At 42.7% G+C, this 22,249-nt stretch overlaps 1 protein-coding gene across 2 annotated transcripts in view; it reads right to left on the minus strand.

Annotated features, from left to right (window-relative positions):
* The window catches only part of LOC147361858 (ATP-binding cassette sub-family C member 4), a 186,016-nt gene that overhangs the window by 103,340 nt on the left and 60,427 nt on the right, over positions 1-22,249 (minus strand). For both annotated transcript variants that reach the window (XM_086328622.1, XM_086328624.1), the window contains 7 exons: positions 16,751-16,840; positions 15,518-15,681; positions 14,376-14,501; positions 13,011-13,260; positions 7,941-8,042; positions 4,138-4,227; positions 2,555-2,746 (listed from right to left, as the gene is read on the minus strand). In XM_086328622.1, coding sequence (XP_086184748.1) covers positions 2,555-2,746; positions 4,138-4,227; positions 7,941-8,042; positions 13,011-13,260; positions 14,376-14,501; positions 15,518-15,681; positions 16,751-16,840 — 1,014 coding nt within the window. The remainder of the gene's footprint in view (positions 1-2,554; positions 2,747-4,137; positions 4,228-7,940; positions 8,043-13,010; positions 13,261-14,375; positions 14,502-15,517; positions 15,682-16,750; positions 16,841-22,249) is intronic.

Here is a 22,249-nt window from a genome sequence, read left to right on the forward strand (position 1 = left end):
GTGATACACGAAATGCTCCTTTTTCCTGTTTTATCTTCCAGGTGTGGGGGGGGTCACCTGTTAGAAATATTTTTTTGTCTGTATGTATTTAGTTTGTATGCATGTATTTACTGAAAACCTGGTAGGTTTCCATTTTACAAAAGTTGCCACGTTTACTGCAATAAACCCGTACCCCTCCTCATTTTACAAGCAAGGAAACAGACTCCTCAAATTACAATCCAAGATGATGCTCTCCAGAGGACACACTTTTTTTTTTTCCCTACTACACATGCAATCTGTCTCTACGAGTAAAAATACCCCCATGGCACCTCTACTGTTTGTGACTGTCTTATGTCCATCCATTGAAACATGGATTCCAAAAGGAGATAAGCAGAGGCTGCAAAAATGCATTAAGTGGTTCCCAGGTGTCGTGCAGACCTGGCTGACCCCTTGGTAATCAGAGTCATAGCTGACATTTCAGAGCAGCAACAAAACCTCTTGGAAACACTCTGACCCAACGTCCTCGTTTTGCGGCAGAAATGTGAGATGCCCAGACAGGTAACAGGACGTGTCCAAAGGGACAGCAGCCAAGTCACAAAATCGGGGGAGGGACTCGGCTCCTTTCCTGCCAAGGAGGGAATGGGCACGAGGGGCCCTGCCTCTATGCTCTGACCACGCAGAGAACAGGAGGGCAGCTGATGTTTATAAACGTCACACCACATACATCACTGGGCAGCCCAGTTCTGCAGGGCTCCTTCCCACCAGAGTCTGTTACACATGCAGCCCTGAGGGTGTGTGAAGCCCCAGGACAGTCCCCCACATTACTGGTCCAATCACCCCAAAAGGCTGCAGCAAAGCACTGACCGTCGTGGATCCGAACCTGAACCGCAAACGTAGAGATGGGGTGTTTCATCTCTCTAAGCTTCAGTTTTATCAACAACATAGAAAACACTGGTAAAACATTAATAACTCATACGCCTTTTTATGTATGCTTGCATGGGAATGACAAAGATGATCTGGACATCAACTCTGAATAAATGGGAGCTATTGTTCTTACTGGGACTTTCCAGGTGTCTCAGTGGTAAAGAATCCGCCTGCCAAGGCAGGAGACTCAAGATATGCGGGTTTGACCCCTAGGTCAGGAAGATCTCCTGGAGGAGGAAATGAAAACCTGCTCCAGTACTCTTGCCTAGAGAATCCCATGGACAGAGGAGCCTTGTGGGTACAGTTCACTGGGTTAGAGTCAGGCATGACTGAGTAGAGTTAGCACGCACAGAGGCATTCTTACTACTTTACATTTGCACTTACCCTTTCCTTATAATATTTTTTTAAAAAGCTACCTCAATCCTGCCAACCCTACATCATTTCTGCAAATGAAAAGTCTATTTAAAACAACTCAGGAGAAAGAAAGAGAAAAAAAAAGAACAAGCAAAAAATTCTCTTATGTTCACAAAATCATCAAATGCTACTCTATGATGTTCAAGCCACTGTTCAAGCCGAATAACTATTTCCTCACAGGTCTTCACCCCCACACCTTTGAAAGGCTGTCCAGCCTTTTTCCTCACAGTATAAAAGAACAGTCAGATGTCCAGACTGCACTGAACTGACCCAGGGGGTGCCCTTTAATGCTATTATTCCCTGGTTTTTATAACCAAAGAAAATAACATAGCATCTAATCAGTATTTACCTTCTTTCCTTTCCTTCCATCAAATTATCAATATATTCTCCTACTAGGTAAGCCCAGTTTGCATAACTGATTCCCTAATTTTATTTACTAAATCTCCATGTACAGTAAAATGTTTCCATTTCCATTTTCTGTGAAACCCAATACCGTTTCTGAAAACAATCTCTCCTCCAGTGAAAATAGGCTGTAATTCAGAAGAAATGTTAAAGGAGTCATTTTTCTTTAATTACTAAGGAAAAGCGAAGTGGAGAGGAAAACCTAGAGATAGAAAGGGACCAAGGAGGCATCAACCAAGTGCAGGAGGCAGATCTCATGTGGATTCCAAAAACGGTGAAGGAGGTTTCTCAGTGAGATGATCAACTGCATGTAAGCACTGATGAGAAAGCCAATGATAGTCAGGAATTTGAGTTATTTTTCAGTTGAAATATTGTGGTCTCTTTTCAGTCTCTGAGAGAAAAAGTAATGAAATATTTACTGATTAACTAATCTGAAGTCTAGAATCTGCTCCAGGATAGTCTGGGGTGGGGGTGGGGCAGGCAGAAGGCAGGAGTGGAGATGCAGCAAGACTGGCCACCATCTGAACTGGGGTGAACCTGGGGTGGGTACATGAGGGTTCATTACATGGCGCTATTTTTATAAAGTTTTGTAACTGTGCACTAAAAGAGAAGTAAAAGTGAATGAAACTGCAAAAGACGAAACAATCCCCACCTCCAAAAAGGCATTCTGTGTTACAACATCAGAATTCAAACAGTAGCAATGTGTGTGAATGTTTGTGAGAAAACCAGCTTCAAATATTAAACATTAAAAGACCTTCTAACAGATCTTGTAGCTTAAACCAACATGATCGTCATTTGAAATCTGAGCATATGCAACTCAAAAGTCATTACTCACCTTTTTCAAAGCACAAGCCTTTATTACTTTTTCATATCGTTCCTTTTCATATTTCTTCCCAAATAAAATGTTACTCCTCACAGTTCCTGAGAACACCCAGGGCTGCTGAGAAACATACGCGATCCTCCCGTGCACGCTGACCTGTCCCTGGTTCGGGGGCAGCTCCCCCAGCACAGCGCTTAACAGTGACGACTGAAACAGACAGGAACCCACACGTGTGAACAGGGAGCACTCAGGACAGCACACGCCCCGCAGCACAACCGACCCCACCCTGGTGCTTGATAAATGATAGAATCCTTTCATTTAGAACAGCAGTTGCAGGGGGAAAAAAAAAAAAGAAGAAATAACACTATTGGTCAATATAAACTAATGAATGAATATATTCAGTTGATAAGTCACATTATTATTAATATAATACTGAAACAACCTAAACAGGCTTCCCTGGTGGCTCAGACAGTAAAGAATCCACCTGCAATGCAGAAGACCTGGGTTCCATGCCTGGGTGGGGAAGATCCCCTGGAGGAGGGCATGGCAACCCACTCCAGTGTTCTTGCCTGGAGAATCCCCATGGACAGAGGAATCTGGCGGGATACCGTCCATGGGATCACAAAGAGTCGGACATGACTGAGTGATTAAGCACAGATAACAACCTAAACTGGAGAAACTAAATAGTTTCTCCCAAATGAAATGCTAAACTCAGCAAAGACTAATTAAGAATGTTTAACATCCTTAACCAATAAAACAGCCCAGCAGGGTGCATGGTTCATGTATCTGATGTTTAATTCAGCTGTCCCTGCATCCCAGGCATCCTTTACTTATCAAATATTTGTTCTTAACAAGCTTTCTGTGACTAAACATATCCAAAGATGATTATTTTTTTAAAAAAAACCTCTGGAGTCATGTTTCAAAAAAGTCCATCATATAGGAACTCATCACCCTCTCGTGTACATACCCCTCACTTAGAGCTCTGTGTTTTGTTCTTTCAGACGAGGTTCATGTGCATGTCGTTCAAATCTTGTCTACCACACAGAAGTGGTGTGTCCGTGTCCACACATCACAACTCTACCACACTGGGCTGAAATAATCTGTCTGCCCTGGAACCTGGTTGCCTCTGGAGGGCAGAGACGTTGGAGTCTTGCTCTCACCTGTACGCTCACTACCCTGGGCACGGACGGGACCAAGTCACGTCATGTGAGGAAATGCTCAAAATTCCCAGAAGAGCCTTTCCAACCTCCAGACTCCCTGGAGGGACAACCGTCACAAAAAGAAGACCCCTCTATCTCACTCTGTCCTGAACAGCTGTCAGAACAATAATTTCCTTCACTGACAGGTCAAAAGCCTGACAAGCAGTTTCCAAACGTGCAACGTGAAGCCCCAAGAAGGAAAGCACAGTATGCATTTATCCAGATTCATCTGGCCGTGAAACCTTCTTGAAAAACTAATGTTCCATGGAACACACCTAGAGAAACACTGTTCTAGACACCCTCGATTCAAAGTGAATTATACACAGCTCTGGGCTCTTTCTGAGAATTTAACAGGGGCTGTGGCTTCGCATCAGGCTGACAAAAGGCGTCACAACTTACCTTTCCTGCTCCCACAGGTCCAACCACAGCTAACAGTTCACCGGGTCTGACAGTAAAGGAAAGGCTTTGTAGGGTTGGGGTGTCTGATGCCTGCAAATATACGTTTAGAAAACTTTGTTCATCTCATTAAAATAACACAAGGAACTCTGAAAAGTGTAAAAAAATAATATATCATTGATATGCTAATATAACCCATATTTTCCTCCGTCCTGTTTTAAGATACTGAGCCCTGGGGGCCTTTTATCCCGAAATATCTTTGAAACAGCTTTAATTTGCCTTTAGGGAGGCTCCTACTTTTTACCAGATTTCAATACGACACTGTTCCAGACACTCTCAGGATTTAAGGACTGAAATAACAAGTCACGTGTTCAACATGTACCTACACGTTGCACACTAACTTACTATAATAATATACTTAATTGAATATCCAGTATGGGAGGTTTTTAAATCAACTGTGAATTTTCATTATACCCCTTGGTTATGTCAACTTCAGTATTGTCCACAAGGTGGCAGAATACAAACATATCATGCCTGCTCCTCTACTAATAATTTGATACCTCCTCTCACCTCTGTATTTTCTCTTGGTAAAGAATGAGTCTTACTAATGCTCAGCAAGCAGCAGAGAATTTTATATGATATAGTTGCTCTTGGTAAATAAAGTTGCATAAATGGTAGTCAAGGCTCCAATTTAACCAGAGCTATAGTTTCACACCAAAAACAAAACAAAATCAAAAAAAGGGGAGAGGATTAAGTATAACATCGTGGGTCAGTGATAATGCCTCAATTTTATACCTCTTACATGCCAAACAGAGAGAATAAAGTACTTCTACTGTAAAAGCAAAAACAAACCAGGGAGTTACCTGTGATGGTCAACAATCCAACACAAAGAAGAACAAAGTATTCATCCACAAAGAAGAACAAAGTATTCATCATGCCAATACAGGTCACGTTCATGAACGAACTTAAGGGTGTATATGTGCGTCATTACATATACTGTATTCTTAACTGCTAATTTTTTTTAAAGTAGTTAAATGTCATTACATAAAATGCCCAAAAGACTAATAAAAGATGTTCTATATGAAAAATTTCTCTGGAAAAAACTGAACCGATTATAGATACAGTCACTTACTAAAAACAAAAATAATTATTTATAATCATCAAAATAACTATCCCTAGATTTTAAGAGAAATATCTTTTCACTCCTTTTTTTTAATTGACCCCTGGATTCCATAATTATTTTTCACTCAGAAATACTTCATTATTTTCCTCTCACAACGGTTCGTGATTCTGTGGACAAAATACACAAGCATAGCTTCCTGTTGCAGCCCTTCAGTTGGGCAGGGCAAAAATCATGGACTTCCCTTCCCGTTGGGGCTTGAGGCTTTTCATTACTAAAATACTAGCCCCAGGTTTCATAGCAATTACAAAGCTATCAATAAGAGGCTAGATTTTAATACATAAGAAACATTTTTAAAGCACCCTCCAATTCTTTATTCGTCTCTAACATTTAGGGCTTCTATTTTACTACTTTTCACTCAGCTAAGACTAAAAATAGTGAGCCACCTACAAACATCAGCTCCCTGTCACCAACCCTCACAGTTTGTCAGGGCCAGACACTGAATTCACTCCCTGCTCAGGCTTCAGGATTGGGCACTGCTCTGTTGCGCCCAGAAGGGGGCAGCACTGGACTGCTCACTGCTGCTGGGTCCCCTCCCCTCTTGGTTATCCTGGCACAGGAGATGCTGGGTCGATAAGCATCATCAGCTGAGCCCCACACTCCGGTTTCATGAATGAGACCTGGATCCTGACATATTCCCCCACCTGCCCAGCTGGTTATGGAGGGGAGCAGGTTACAAAGCTCATGTCTTCCTCCGGCCTCCCAGCCCAGCAGGGGTTTCATTCAGACTCAACTTCTCTCTAAATCTCCAATGTCTATGTCCCTCCCCCTACCCACGGGCTCTCTCACCTATGACCTAATCTGACAGCTCCTAATTACTAATGAGCCCAGCAAGGGACATGTTCCTTCCCTAGGCAAGGCCAGAAGGCTGAGATGTACTGTAATGCAAACTGCACAGAAGTATCAGAACATGCTATTAACTTCTTTGGACTAAGAGCAAAAGAGTTCACTTTAAAATGCTGCATAGTTTGGAACAAGATAAGTTTGGTAATGTTAGCATTTACATAGTAGCCCTTATAACGGAATTTTAATGCTGCTTTCCATAAATGTTTCAACTGTATTATGATGAGAAATACAAAAATAGGAGGGAAAATCTGTAATACTAAGCTAGGAGCAACTACCAGGTTGGAAAAGTCACCTTGTTTGAATTTCCATGTGCAAAAGCTGTAGGGGTATATTATTATTTATTTGGAAATATACTACTCTTTTGTAGGTGCAGAGGCAGGTACTGAATCTGAAGTAGTGGCACAGTAAGTCATGTCACACACTCAAGTGGCACGATATGTAGTGTCACAGGCAGGAAAACACACGAGTCTACAGGGTCTAGACACTTGCACTGTGGTCCCCAATGCCACCAGCAGAGAGGCTCTTCCACTGTCTGCACAAGTAATTCCCTGCATGGAACTCCCTCTCCTGGACCATGGGTTCTATTTACCCTACTCTTCCGCACTCTGATTAATTCCCTGATAGCTCAGTTGGTAAAGAATCTGCCAAACCAGTGCAGGAGGATGTGCACAGAAAACCATGGAACCAGGGAGGCGGGAAACTTTCAGTCCCTGGTAAAGGGAGAAGCGCTGCATGTACAAGTCTGAGAGTGGTTCCTATTGTTTTTTTGTTTTTTTTTTTTTTTTTTTAAGTGAAAGTGAAAGTCGCTCAGTCGTGTCCGACTCTTTGCGACCCCATGGACTATACAGTCCATGGAACTCTCCAGGCCACAATACAGGAGTGGGTAGCCGTTCCCTTCTCCAGGGGATCTTCCCAACCCAGGGACTGAACCCTGGTCTCTCTCACTGCAGGCGTACTCTTTACCAGCTGAGCCACAAGGGAAGCCCTTTATTTCATAAATAAAACAAGTGCTGGAAAATTTCCAGTTCTCCCTGTCAGTGTCCACACACTGCAACCCTTCAACTGGCAATCACTGGTGCTCACTATGCCCACCTGCTGTCTCCTCCCAGTCCCTGGCTGCCAACAAAGTAGCCAGAACCATGCAGAAGCTTACGCTGGGGGAGTCCCCACCCTAACTCACAGCAAAAAACCTAACTCAGCAGTAAAGAGATCTGCCTGCAATACAGGAGACAAGGGTTCAAACCCTGAGTCAGGAAGATCTTCTGGAGTAGGAAATGGCAACCCACTCCAGTATTCTTGTCTAGGAAATCCCATGGACAAAAGAGCCTGGAGGGCTACAGTCCATGTGGTTGCAAAGAGTCAGACAGGGCAGAGCACGCAAGCATGGTCTTACTAGGCTGCAGTGATGGTCTGACAACATCAAGGCAAAAAACATACACTGATTCCCAAAAACCTGCTGTCTTTAATAACTGGTTGTGTATTTGTTGGTTAACCCATATCACACTGAGGCATTTTCTCTCCAATGCTGCAAATTCTACCATTACAAACACATGTACTTTAAGTTCCAAATGGGTTAATAGTTCTCTTGAGAGCAACATGCCAAATGTCTTAGGCTGACTTTACACTGAATCTCCATCACATGCAAACCTTATTCCTCATTGAGAATTTTTATAACATACTTTCAGTAAATGAATAAATCACATTTATGCCATATATAAAACCTTAATAGTCTCCAATAAATCTTTCAGCAGTCAAGATCTTATAACAGAAGGTTTGCTACCTTATCCCAAAAAGCAGTGAAATCCTGCACATTCACGATCATTTTACCATCTGATGGCAGCTGAGAGTGGAGCTGTGTTATCTCATCAAGTAACAGGAAGTTCTACAAAAAAAGGAAACACACAGATCAGATTATTTAAACTGTAGGAACAATGAATAAACAAAAAGAATTGCTTCCTTGGAATTTGCAATAAAAAAAACTTTATGCAGCCTATATACTGCTATGCCAACTGTATGTAATGTGTAGTTTACACTAGAACAAACTAGATAATATATACAATATTATATACTATTATAATAACATACAATGAAGTATATGTATATATATATACACACACACATATATGCACATTATAACATATAATAAAGTATATTATATATATACATTATTATAATAACATACAATAAAGTATATTATATATATATATATATATATATATATACACACACACACACACACACACACACACACATGGAAGTTGTTCTGGGGAGGATTGTAACCCCTCACTCAAAAAATATCATAAGGTCCTAACCCTAAATACTTCAAAACACAACTTTATTTGGAAATAGAGTTGTTGCAGATGTAATCAATTAAGGTGAGCTCACAGTGCATAGGGTGGGCACTGGACCCAATAAGACTGGTGTCCTTATAAGAAGAGAGACACAGAGACAGAAAATAACCATGTGATTATAGAGACAGAGGCTGGAGTGATGGCAGTTACAAGTCAAGGAGCTCCAAGGTTTGCCTGCAAACTCCGAAGCCAACAGAGGAGAGGAAATGAGTTACCCTTGAAGGATTCAGGGGGATCCTGACTCTGCTGACACCTTGATTTCAGACTTTTAGGCTCCAAGGCTGTGAAACAACATAATTCTGTGGCTTTACGCCACCAAGTTTGGGGTACTTTTTATGGCAGCCCCAGGAAATCCATACAGCAACTTAAAGGGACTCTTGCATGAGAGAAAAACAAAATATCCTTGTAAGCAACTTCGTTAATTGTAAGCAACTTGTAAGCAGGGCGGGTAATTCTAGGTCCAAGAGGCAAACCGAATCCCCACCAACACAGGTGGCGACTGACACAACACATGAGGACGTCTGAGAAACGGAACAACACATGAGCAGGGACCTTCTCTGCTAAACATCATGAACAGCCTTCAAGTCCTCGACATCCTCATCTATCATGCCACACAGCGACACATGTGTTTGCACCTTCAACTTCAAAAGAATAACTGGTAAAAACAACATAAAAACCTGCTTCTGTGCAGGAAAAGGAAGAAGAGATCCCTGCATCTCTCCAGAGACCAGCTGGTGGGAGTCACAATCCACTTGTTCCCTCCTCCTCCCATCCAGGTTCACCGAGAACCTGGACATGGGGCGCGGATAATCCTCCCTGCCCTGAGCCTGTGTCCAGCAGGAGGAAGGACGGACGGACAGTTGTCTGAGCAGTCCTCTGCGGACTCTCAACCACTGCAGCCTGAGTTCTCTCTCCATACCACCTGTCCCATCATCAGCCATGTACCAGCTCTTGCCTGTTCGGACACAGCTTATCTCTCTGCCAATTCTCCATTCCTCTTGAAACAACATAATTTCAGCATCTCACTCACTATTAATTATTTCAAATACTGATATACATAAATATTTCTTTGCTGGTTCTTTCCCCAGCCCTCCCCACCACCACTGACCCTACTTCAACATCATTCCCTCTTGATCTCTTTACAGCACGACTGAACGTGTCCACCACATTTAAATACCCACAATGTCCCACCAGCACCTAAGCCCACAATCCCCAAGTGGCCTCTGCCTAGACACCCTGAGTACTAATCTCATCCATCCTTCCAGCCCAACTCAAACGCTAACCCTCGTGGGAGCCAGCTCAAAACCCTTGAGGCTGCCACCATCCTCCCCACCTTTGAATCCCCAGAGGGATAGCAAATCATATAGAGAGGAGACACTATGTCATTCATTCACTTACACTGTCCAACTTCAACTAAGACTGAGCCCTGCACAAAGTCAGCCCATCATGGGAATTAGCTAAAGGAAGAGACTGTACCATGTAGTGGCTGCATGGATTTGACTGTTCACTGACTGCATGGCTACAGCCTTACACAGTCTGAGTTCACATAGCAACAAGCAAAAGGTTGTACGTGTATATTATCCAACTTGTCTAGGCAGAAATTAAAATTTTAGCTTAAGAGTGTTACCAAAAAACTCAATATTCAGTGTGTGTATAGTCAACTAGAAATTCATCACTTTCAAAAATAAAACGGACTCAAAAAAAGGAAAAATTATGCCTTAAATGAAGAATTAAATTTATTGAGCATTTGTCCACAAATAATAGGTCTGAGTGGGGAAAGACAGTATAATCTTCCAGAGGTTAAATGAGATTCCAACACACGACCAGCTTGTAAAGGAGCCAAAAGTGCTGGCTGCATTTTTTTCCCCAGGGCTCAGGCTGATGATAAAGCTGGAATTAAATGGCCATTAGAGCCATGAAGTGCAGACCCAGAACAGGTCATGCAGGAAAGTATCAACGTCAGAACTGCAGCCAAAAAGATTGACTTCCCAGTGGCTGGAAAGGGAAAACCTACACAGCTTTCTGAATAATATTAACCTCCGAGACACATTTCATTGGATGTAAAAGACACTGAAGACTTTTGGTACTTTTAAGTTAAGACAAGATATTTATAATCCTATTGCAGTAGCACAATGCCAAGGCCTTCAGTCCCCTTTTATTACTAAGAGAAAAATAAAGGCACCACTGCACCCGCTCTAAGGTGCGCAGGGGTGGTGGGTTTCCTTCCTAGGGCTCCCAGACATGACCTGAGTGGAAATCCTGGGAGATGACCACCCAGTCTACTGAGTCCCAGCCTGCAGGAGGCACTGGGGCAGCAGGACTCAATACCACACCTTGTTCTAAACTCTACATGGCCACCACGCCTCCAGCCCATCTGTGATCAAACCCTGCCCAGCTCTGACCACTTGGGTCAGTAAACTCAGCTGACCTTTTCTTCCACTCCAGCTGTCCTTTTGACCTTCTAATTGGGCATGAACACATCCAGGTGAAAGACAAGGAAGAGAAGGAACCAAGTTCTTGCTCTTCTCCTTCCACGTGACTTGCCAGCCCTAAAACTCAAAGCAGCCCGGGAACTTTGAACACTCCCAGGGAGTCAGCATCACTCTACTGGACATGATGCTGGGCAGTGCAGGGCTGGCCATGCATATAGATGAAGCCCTAGATCCAGGTGAACGAAAGTGCTGGGAGAGGGTCACAGGGCTGCTGGAGGTTCAGCAGCATTTACTTAAATCAAGGACAGAGGAGAAGGTGACCCAGGGGGCCCAAAAGAGTGAGTCAAGAGATTCCACCATTCCACATGCCAGAAGGTACGAACAAGGTTCTGTTAACAGTGGTTTAAAAAAAAAAAAAAAATCAGGCTTTCGGCAGAATCCTAGTTCTGTCATTTGAAAGCTGCGTGAGGATGGGTGAGCTATTTCACCTGTTACACAGGAACTTGTTTCCTTATCTGTAAAGTAGGGACACTAATGTTTATTTCATTCAATTGCTGTGGAGATAAAATTAGATGATGTGTACAGGGTTTCAGAGATTCTGGACCACACAGGGAGCCCTGGCAGCAGCGATAACAAAACCACAGCAACACAACACACATGTGAAGCTTCCATCTGGACAGGTCACCGTGTCACTGAGAACATTACTATGGTCCAAATCCATTCCTAAATGTTCTGCTTCAAGATGTGAAAGCACAAAGAAATTTTATTGAACTACATGGACCATTCCTTAACAGTGTTGTTAGAAGCCCCATCAGAAATAAAGATAAACTCAGGGGACCAAACTGACCTCATAAGTCTGATTTGTTTTAGGTGCAATGGTTTTTTTATACTACAGAAACTTCATAAAATACCTCAGATTTTATGGCAAGACCAAAAAATAAAATCAAAACCACAGCCAAAGCTAATTTCACTAGAAATCTATTATTGGCCAACCATCACTGTGGAGACATGGGAACAAAACAAGTTAGAAGTTTTATAAAGCCCAAACACTTCATGCCCAGGCCGCCTCACAGAGCCAATTCATCTTCGTTTTTGACTGATTCATAAAAACACAAATCCTTAAATATCTACAGGGTCTTATCTTGGTGATGGAAATTATTCATCTCTGGCAATTTAAAGACACTTTTTAAAAAGACAGCAGGACAGACTGTGGGTATGTTGGAATCACAAGTTCGAAAGGAAGACGGCAGCTAGAGAGGATTAAGCAGTAACAGAAAAAGGGCAGAAACAAAAAGAGGCAAATCAAAAGGGGAAGCTCAGAAATCAAGTGAAACAACTATGGAGGAAAGAATCTATTTTAAAAATAGATACAAAGAACTTAGTGAATCTGAGGCCACTTAGTGAGCAGGGACCTCTCAGTAAGTTCCTCCCCTCCTGGCCTAGAGAGGAATCCTATTCACGCCAGGACTGAGCACAGTCATTACCTACTCATTCTGTTTGCAGATGCAATCTGTTTGCTTTTCCTACTTTCAAACAACTTAATCATCCTGCAGTCATCAAGAGCCTGTACCCCTGCGACTCATACTACCACCTATAAGTAAGCAGGGATCATATGATATTAACAATGCACTCTAAATGGCAACCCACTCCAGTATTCTTGCCTGGAGAATTCCGTGGACAGAGGAGCCTGGTGGGCTACTGTCCATGGGGTCGCACAGAGTCAGACACGACTGAAGTGACTTAGCATGTACGCATGCATTCGAGAAGGAAATGGCAACCCACTCCAGTATTCTTGCCTGGAGAATCCCAGGGACAGAGGAGTCTCATGGGCTGCGGTCTATGGGGTCGCACAGAGTCGGACACGACTGAAGCGACTTAGTGGCGGAAGCAGCTGTATCAGAAGGCAGGGGAGTACTGAGACATTTTGGAATGACTGCCAGCCTTGGCACTAAGAAAACTAAACCTCAGCTAACTGGAACACATTGACACCAAATAAAAAGAGGCAAAAAAAAAAAAAAAAAGACACAAAATCCACCTACAACATAATAAATTTACATGTCAGCAAACCTTGATTCTTCGGATGCTGACGAATGCCTCTGACACCTTCTCGACGGCCGAAGGGAAGAAGAGGGTGACTGTCAACCGCACAGCCCCGTACAGTGACACCGCCACAAACACACGGCTGGCTGTGATCACGTTGCCAAGGAACACATAGGTGGTGAAGGTGACAAAAACGATGATTTTGCTCGCAACAAAAAATGATGCCAAATTCATTCCTCTAAGGTAGGAACTTCTCAGAATCTTGGAAATTTCCTTTCTGGGGGAAAAAAAGCATAGGAAATAGGTTTTAAAAGAAGCATCCGCATCCAAGACATGCATTCAGTGCCCTGTGTGAGTGGTCCCTTTCTAGAGAGTGGACACAGATTAAGATAATCCATCCCTCACGTCCTGGAGACACTGCATGCCCAGCGGCTCTGCGCCGAGATAAGGACCACACACTTCATCACCACTTCACTCTTCCAACTAAATGGAGTCTTGATATCACACTATTTTGGGTCAATTAGACAAGGTTTGAACTTTCATTCAACCAGCATTTGTAACAAGTCCTGGGCTAAGTTCTTCACTGATGACAAAAAGACAGAGCCCGTCCCTGCCAGGAGCTCATGAAATCAGAGGAAAGAGAATAAGCAACCCCAAAACTGAGAGACACGAAGACAACAGATAGAAGCAGGGAGCAGAGAAACAAAGAGCAAAGGCGTGTTAACTCGGAGCAGTGGCGTCAGGTCAGGGCAGGTCACAGGGACGAGGAACTTGAGAAGATGAGCTGGAGTCAGTCAGGGCTGGCGAAGGCCAGAGAAGAAGGAAGATGGGAGTGTATCCCCAGCAGAGGGAGGGGCACCCATAAAGGTGCAAAGTGAGAGGTGACGGGAGCAGCCAGAGAATTCTACGCAGCCAGTGCTGGAGTACAAACACTCATCAGATATTTAAATGAAAGACAGAAAAAAACATTCTATAAACATAAAGCAAAGCATAAAAAATATTTTTATGGCTCTGTTTGGAACAATACTGATTCATAAAGTCTGGCCTGATACATGTACACTCAACCTCTATAATCTCCCCATTCGTGCTATATAAGTTATAGTTTCAGTTTAAATATCATTTTAAATGCTAAAATCTTAAATCATTGCTCATTTGGGATGTATGGTATTAAGAAACACTTGTTACTTAATTTCTGTATAAGTAAGAAGCATATATATCTATTCCTTTACTCAAATGACGTCTCTCCTATTCTATTTAACCTTCCTGTCATGTGTATAAAGGGTGAACTAAAGAGTATTTAAATTCACCTTAATCTGAAAACTTGGTAAGACTTCTAAACCACTCAGTAAATATGAAATAAACCAGAAAATAGGTGTGTGTACAAAAACTTACCTTCTCAAATTGGTGATAAGGTCTGCAAAAGACTTTTCCCAAGCATACATTTTTATTATTCTGATGCCCGTTATAACTTCATTCATTGTCCTGATCCTGGTGTCTGTGAAGGCTGCGGTCTTACTCCTAAGGGGACAGACGTGAGAGACGAGCCTTAGTGACCACAGCAAGAATTTCCTTACCGACAGCAGCAGGGGCACAGCCAAGCACCAGGGATCAAATGATTCCCTACAGCTCTCCTGAGCTGACAGCACAGGCAGGTCCTACTCAGAGTACAAACGGAGGAAGACTTCAATTAGGGAGTCAACCATTCAGCCCACTTCAAGAAGTAACCTGGAGAACTTACAGTATTGGCTAAGGAAGACCTGAAATGAGTCAGATACAAACCACCTGCCCAAGGAGGTCGTGGTTGGGTAGAAAAGTCAGAAAGACACCCAAATCTAACAGGAAGACAGTGTCGGTGATGTAATAAAATAGGAGTAAAGTGCTGGGGAGCAGAAAAGATGGGGTTGTTAATGGCACTGGGAAAGGAGAGCAAGAAAAGCTTCAGAGAACTGGTAGCAATAGAACAGGGTCTCGAAGGATAAGGAACAGCTTTTCACAGCAAAGGTAGGAAATGAAATTCCAAGGAGAGAAAAACACAACATGAAAAAGTATACACACACAAAAAAACTTAAATGTGCTTCAAATAGCACAAGATCTCCATCACCTGACAACCTGGACAATGACCCACCTCCAACACTCTGGGACCTGTTTCAGCTCTAATTTATCACCATTAGGTCCTACATCACCTGTCTCTTTTCTATCACAAACGCTGCTGGGTCTGTGGTACTTTACAAAGTCATATTTAAGACTGATCTTGCTCTTTGGGTGCTTATAACGTATTAAAAACAAGATACAGACATATACACACCTGAAAATGGCTCTAATACAAGCATAACAGAAATGTATGCATCTGGAACTGGGCCTCTAAGGTTATTTCTATTTAATAAAGCTTAAATAACATCATTTAAGGTACATTCTGCTTAAGGACTCTACTTATTCAGGTATGGTGCCTTGAGGAGCCAGCAAATGACTTCAAGCAGATGGTAGATGTTAATCAATTACATATTAGCAATTTTTTAAACCAGTGTTTGTCTTACCGGAGTGATGAAAACAACTTCCCGATGCAGCTTTGCAAAGGCAGAAGAATAATGAGAACCGCCATCCCAGCAAGACATGATATTCCTATTTCCATCCACAGCAGGGCGGTCACTACGATAGCCTGCAGTGGCCCTGCCCACAGAAAGTGCAAGAATATCGTTACCTTAAAAGAAAAAGACAAAGCCTTCTTAGGACTATACAAAAACAAAACCCATAAGGACACAATTTAAAACAATCTCCTGTCAAAGAACAGATGGGAGCCTAAAAAGAAATGATTACAGTGGGTTTTAAACCTGCTAAAGCAGAAATCTAAGCATCTGCCCAAGATGATGCTGTTCTAGGGCAGCACAAGGTCAGCTGCAGGAATGTCCAGGGAGAAGTTGACTGGCAGCCCTGGGAAGATTTCAATCTTGTCTACCCTAGAGGTGAGCTCGGGGTTTCCCCAAACTCTGTCTACTTCAGAATTCAGTCCTTGTGTCCCCTCCAGCTGCCCGGCACCCCAGGAAAGTCTAATTCCCCCTCACTCTCCAGTAATTCTTTGTGTATGTACCTCCCTAACAGGTTGTGGCTTCTCCAGGGCAAAAACTAAATGTTATGCATCCCTGAAACTGAGTAGGGGCCTCTGTTTATGTTTGATGAATGAATAACTGAAAGAGAGGTGTCTAATGCAATATAGATTTGTCTAGAAGCTATAATGCCCTGGGTAATGTGATCTATTCATAAAGTGTAAAAAAAGATTGTAATGGGACACTGGAGAGTAGGTTGCTTCTGGCTAGGGACCACCCAGTGGGCATTATTCCTCACAGGCTCCCTATGCAGCAGGCACTGAACAGGGCACAGGGGAAAGAACAACTCCTACCCACCAGGCCTTCATCACCTCGAAAGGAGGAAAACAGATCAGGCAGCAAACTAACATCATGTGCCAAGAAGGGCCATGCCAGAAGGACCCCTAACCAAGGGAGACACCAACCAAGCTGGGCAAGAACTCTGCTGCCTATCTATTACTGAAGCATGTTGTACACAATGTCAGAAAAACAAAATTCTCATCTACAGGGCAATACACATGATTACATCTAAGTTGCACACAGACGAAATGAGTTGGATAAAGAGAACCCTTGTCTTATGTCCTCAACAGAACCGTGGCTGACACCAAACCCTAGAACCTGGCATCCCAATAAGCTGAATGCAGTGAGAAGGATGGAAAATGGAAGAGGATCCCTTGGGCAGCTCACCTGATCAAACTTGTTCACATCGTTGGATAGCAGGTTGACTATCTGGCCTGTGGTGGTCTTCCCCATGGCCGAGTTACTCAAGCGGAGGGCCTGAAATGAAAGAGAGACAGAATTGGATTCCTGTGGTGACACCAAGTCACTCTTGGAATATAACACAACAGAGCCCGTTTTGATGGGATCTTGAGCTATGTCAGGATGAGGAGCGTGACCCCTGGCAGTGGGGCTCTAGGGACCCACGTTTGTCCTTCACCCCTCAATGTGGTGACAGACATGTCCACAAGGATAGCAAACAGCAAAGTCCCCAACCCTGTCTTGTTTTTGTTTTTGTTTGGATGAATTTGGACATGGGCAAAATATAAACAGATATATTAAAAGGTTCCTATTTACTTTTTAAAGGCAATTTTATATACAAATAAATGGTAATTTTTCATGCAGAAAACACATATTTTGAAGAAGTAGATATTTGATCCCTAATTTTAACAACTAAAAGAAGGCAGAAGTGCACACCAACTCTGACTTTAAACTGAATATCAAAGGGGAAAAAAAAAAAATCCACCTAATTGGAATTGACGGACCAAAAGGCTGGTTTTGGAACAAAAGTTAACATGAAGCAATTATAACACTGCAGCCAACACAGAAATCAAGAACTGGTCACAAGCGAATCACTCAGATGCTACACCGGATTAAAAAAAACAGAACATGATGCGACAATAGTATTATTAATGAGGAAGACATGACTTACAAGCAAATCTGCCAGATTTATGCTTCCAACCATGAAATAATAATAGGTACTGGACTTGCCCTCCACTGCAAAACTATAAAGTTGGACAAAATATACGAAGCACCTGTTTTCAGGCAGTAAAAGACCAGCAGTGCAGGACTGTGACCCCCGAGAAGAAGTGTGCCCTGTGGCTGACCTGTTTTCTACCTGGGGGTATATTGTGCCCAAGCAGAGTTAAAGTGTCACTGAACTGAAGAGGAAGAAATGGATGTTGTAAGTTGCAGAAATGGCTGCAATTTGGGCAGGAAGAGCAGAGGTTAAGCCCAGAACATCTTGTGGGGATTTCCCAAAGGACTTTGCCTGAACATCACTGTATGTGAACAGAGGCAGATTCCACGGGGCCTCGCTGAGGTCACTCAGTGCCAGGAGACTGCAGATTCTACCCAACGACAAGAAAGAGATCTTCCTAATAAACAGCTCAGACATCCAGTTCAGCTGTCAGGAAGGACATGACTTACAAACTAGAGTAAGAACCATGTACTTGGACTAAGTTCAAAATGGAAATAACTGCCCCAGACAGACTAACAGAACCAATCTAACAGGAATTCCATATCAGAACAAAACTCAGTTATCATCTAATTCAAGGCTTGCTGTTTTTTAGTCACTCTGCTGTGCCCAACTCTTTGCGACCTCTGTCCATGGGATTTTCCAGGCCCACCAAATAAAACATAATTCTCAACTTCTAGGTACTGTTTTTTCTTCGGTCCACACACTGCTGCCCATTAATTATAGAAAATTAATCTTCAGTTCTAATAAAGTGTGTTCGTGTGTGCTCAGTTGCACTCGTGTCCGACTCTTTGCAACCCTATGGACTGTAGCCTGTCAGGCTCCTCTTTCCAAGGAATTCTCCAGACAAGAATACTGAAGAGGGTTGCCATTCCCTTCTCCAGGGGTCTTTCCGACCCAGGGATCGACCCCAGGGATCGAACTAGCATCTACAGGTTATAGTAAAAACAGTTCACATCCAGTTTAGAGAAAACAACATACAAATTAATGCTATTATTTTAGTTCTATATTTACTTAACATGTTACAATGGGATATTATCAATATTTGGTTAAATTTGTTTTCCTTGTGAAAGCAAAATAGTTCTACCATGAGAACAATAAAAGGAAAATAAACTGGATCAAATCTGCTCTATAAGTCAGACCCTAAATTAGTTAAGTTAATTAATAAGTTATTAACTTTTAATAAATCAAGAACTAAATATTGATTAACAATTATAAAAGCCTACCAATTTTTTTAAGGGACAAAGAACATGTACAGGAAATACACTACAAAAGAAACACAGAATGTTAATGAAAATTTACTAATAATCAAATATACTCAAAATATGACATCTAAGTTTGGCAGCGGTGTAAGAACATCTCATATCATCAAAGAGCATATAAGCAGTTAACTCTTGAAGGAAACCTAGCATATCAAAAGTTTTCCAATGCACACACCCTGAGAAATTAAACATGTCTAGAAAGATTTGGCTTTAATCAGGTTCATTTGCACTGCTATTTGTTAATATATAAATCTGGAAACAATCTACATGTCAAATTACTAAAAATTAGAAAACAATCTAAATATCTAATTACTGATTATGCTAGAATCTGCATGGCCATTAAGAACAATACTACGAATTGTGGAGTATTCATTCCATCAAAGCAGGGATCCATTTATGGGGAGGTGGAGGATAGGCAGTAGAGAAATTACCTATGGGACAATTAAGAGAACTCCATGATGAAAGTGAAAGAGGAGAGTGAAAAAGTTGGCTTTTCTGAAAACATTCAGAAAACTAAAATCATGGCATCCGGTCCCATCACTTCATGGCAAATAGATGGGGAAACAGTGGAAACAGTGGCTGACTTTATCTTTCTGGGCTCCAAAATCACTGCAGATGGTGATTTGCAGCCAAATTAAAAGACCCTTACTCCTTGGAAGGAAAGCTATGACCAACCTAGATACCATATTAAAAAGCAGAGACATTACTTTGTCAACAAAGGTCCGTCTAGTCAAGGCTATGGTTTTTCCAGTGGTCATGTATGGATGTGAGAGTCAGACTGTGAAGAAGGCTGAGCGCGGAAGAATTGATGCTTTTGAACTGTGGTGCTGGAGAAGACTCTTGAGAGTCCCTTGGACTGCAAAGAGATCTAACCGGTCCATCCTAAAGGAGATCAGACTTGGGTGTTCATTGGTAGGACTGATGTTATTTTGGCCACCTGATGCGAAGAGCTGACTCATTTGAAAAGACCCTGATGTTTGCAAAGAGTGAAGGTGGGAGAAGGGGACAACAGAGGATGAAATGGTTGGCATCACCAACTCAATACACATGGGTTTGGGCGAACTCTGGGAGTTGGTGATGGATAGGGAGGCCTGGTGTGCTGAGGTTCATGGGGTCGCAGAGTCGGACACGACTGAGCGACTGAACTGAACTGATAATCTAGGCCAAAACATAAATTTTGTTCAACTTTTTAAAAAATATAGTGTAAAAAAATATTAGTCATTCCATTTGAAAAATAAACAATGTCTCCTTTCTCAACTGTTTTGAATCAGATGTGACACTCCATAACCCACATATGGACACACAAATGTCATCAAAGGAGCAGAGAAAAAAATGTTCTCTGCACATGAATTGAGTTTTCCAGACTAATGAGAAGTATTAATCCTTTAAGAATCCAATGTTCATTTGAACAGCATCTTCCCCCAAACCCTGCTGCAGTCGGCCTTTAAAACCAAAGACGAGAACTCAGTTCACCGTCTTAATGCTGCACTCTCCTCATCACCAGCAAGACTTATATCCAGTGCCGATGACCCTCAGTGCATAGAAGCGCTTCTGTCCCACGGAATGCTCCAAATGGCCATGCTTTTTGGGTTTTTCATACATTATAATTCTATCTTTTCCCCTGCCATCAGGTTATCCCTTCAACTGACTAGCTCACCATTACCTACTGCTATTTCTAAACTAGGTTCTGGCATCGTAATATCATAAGTGAATCAGAGTAGCAGACCCCGAATAAGAACCTAAAGGACTCAGAACAGAAAGCAGACTCAGGCTCTCACCACTTATTTTGCATTTGGCTTATTTCCTGGTTCATGGCCCTGCCCCCCAGAATTGATAATGGGAATTATTCCAACAGGCAACTAGGGTAAGCGTATGTTTAGCTCACCTGAAACAGAATACTGCTGTATTTTTCCCAGAGTGTTGCCTAGAGTTGCTTAGTAATGCTGTCATACCTGCTTACATGATTACATAATATAAAGCCATTCATCTCTGCTTTTGCGGAGAGGACGCAGAAACTGCCTAATATCTTCCCCCAGCATGAACATAATGGCTGACTATTAAACTAATGAAACTGCCATAAAACTAATCACATTGCCTCTATGGTTGTGGAGAAAAAAACTCACTGCAGGAAATAAAAAACAAAGTCAATACAAGATCAACCACCTGCTGTTCTCTCACCTGACAACTCCACTGCCTTTTTCTTGTTGCTGGCCTGATTTTCCATGGCTGGCACCCAAGCCAGCACAACCTACTCAGCTCTCTACAAGCTTTGAAGGATGTAGCAGTTAGCTTCTGCAAGTACCATTAGCTTTCGTCTAAATCCACAGCACCTACTGGAGGCACCAGAACGCCACGTATACAGAGCTGACAAGTGACCCTCTGAGTTTGAGAACCAAAATGTGGACTCCAAGCAATCCAGGCTCTCCTGGTGGCTCAAAAAGTAATCCTGCAATGCAGGAGATGCAGGTTCCATTCCAGAGCTGGGAAGATCTCCTGGTGGAAGGGAATGGCAACCCACTCCAGTATTCCTGCCTGGAAAATCCCATGGACAGAGGAGCCTGGTGGGCTACAGTCCATGGGGTCGCAAAGAGTTGGACACAACTGGGCAACTAACACTTTACTTTAAGCACCACTGGTGGGTGGAAGCCCCTGATAGCCACCATGGGGTCAGGCTAAGGACGTGAACCCTCAGGAGGAGTTTGTGCATATTCTCAGACCTCATCCTCTCCAAGGGCTTTGAGTCACTGAGATGATACCCTTGGAACTGCCCTGCCCCCGGCCTGGGATCAGGGAACTTTTGTCGCAATGGGGCAAAGCTCACACCTGGACACACCCCTCCTAGAGCTACAAAATACAAAGAAACTATATGGGACTAAAAATAACTGTGCTCATGTGCAGTTGGGGCAAATTCTGGACCAAAAGATACAAAAAAGACAAAAAGAACCAAGTGCCATTTCTGAAGAGCTGGGACCTAAACCAAAGGTGTGGCAAAAACAGAGTGCCCCCTCCCCCACACTCAACACCACAAAAGGAAAGGCAGACCACCTGAACTACCCCACCACAACCCTCACCCACGTAAGGAAGGAGCTTGGCCTCCTCACCTGGGGAGACAACAGGAGAGCCCGTTTTACCTCCTACAACCAGTGCAGGAGCCCCAGTACAACCTTGCCTGAATTTTTTTGGGTTCTCTAGGCAATTTCCCTCTAGTTGGGAAAGACCAAGAACCCTGGTCAGATCAACAACAGAAAGGAGGAAAACCACAGAAAGGGTGGAAAACTCCACAATGAAGCGAAAGGAGATCCAAGAACATGCATAAATATACATTTATGGCTCAGCAAGAGAAGAATCTTAATGAGAATACAAATCAACTGTGACCCCAAAAGAAGGAAGGGGAGACTTCTATCAGCATTTTTCTTTAATGAATGTTTTCCTACATCTAAAAAGTAATAA

This window comes from Bos grunniens, chromosome 12, assembly GCF_055505025.1.
Source record: "Bos grunniens cultivar Pamir isolate PY7600 chromosome 12, Bosgru_T2T1.0, whole genome shotgun sequence".
NCBI classification, from domain to species: Eukaryota; Metazoa; Chordata; class Mammalia; order Artiodactyla; family Bovidae; genus Bos; species Bos grunniens.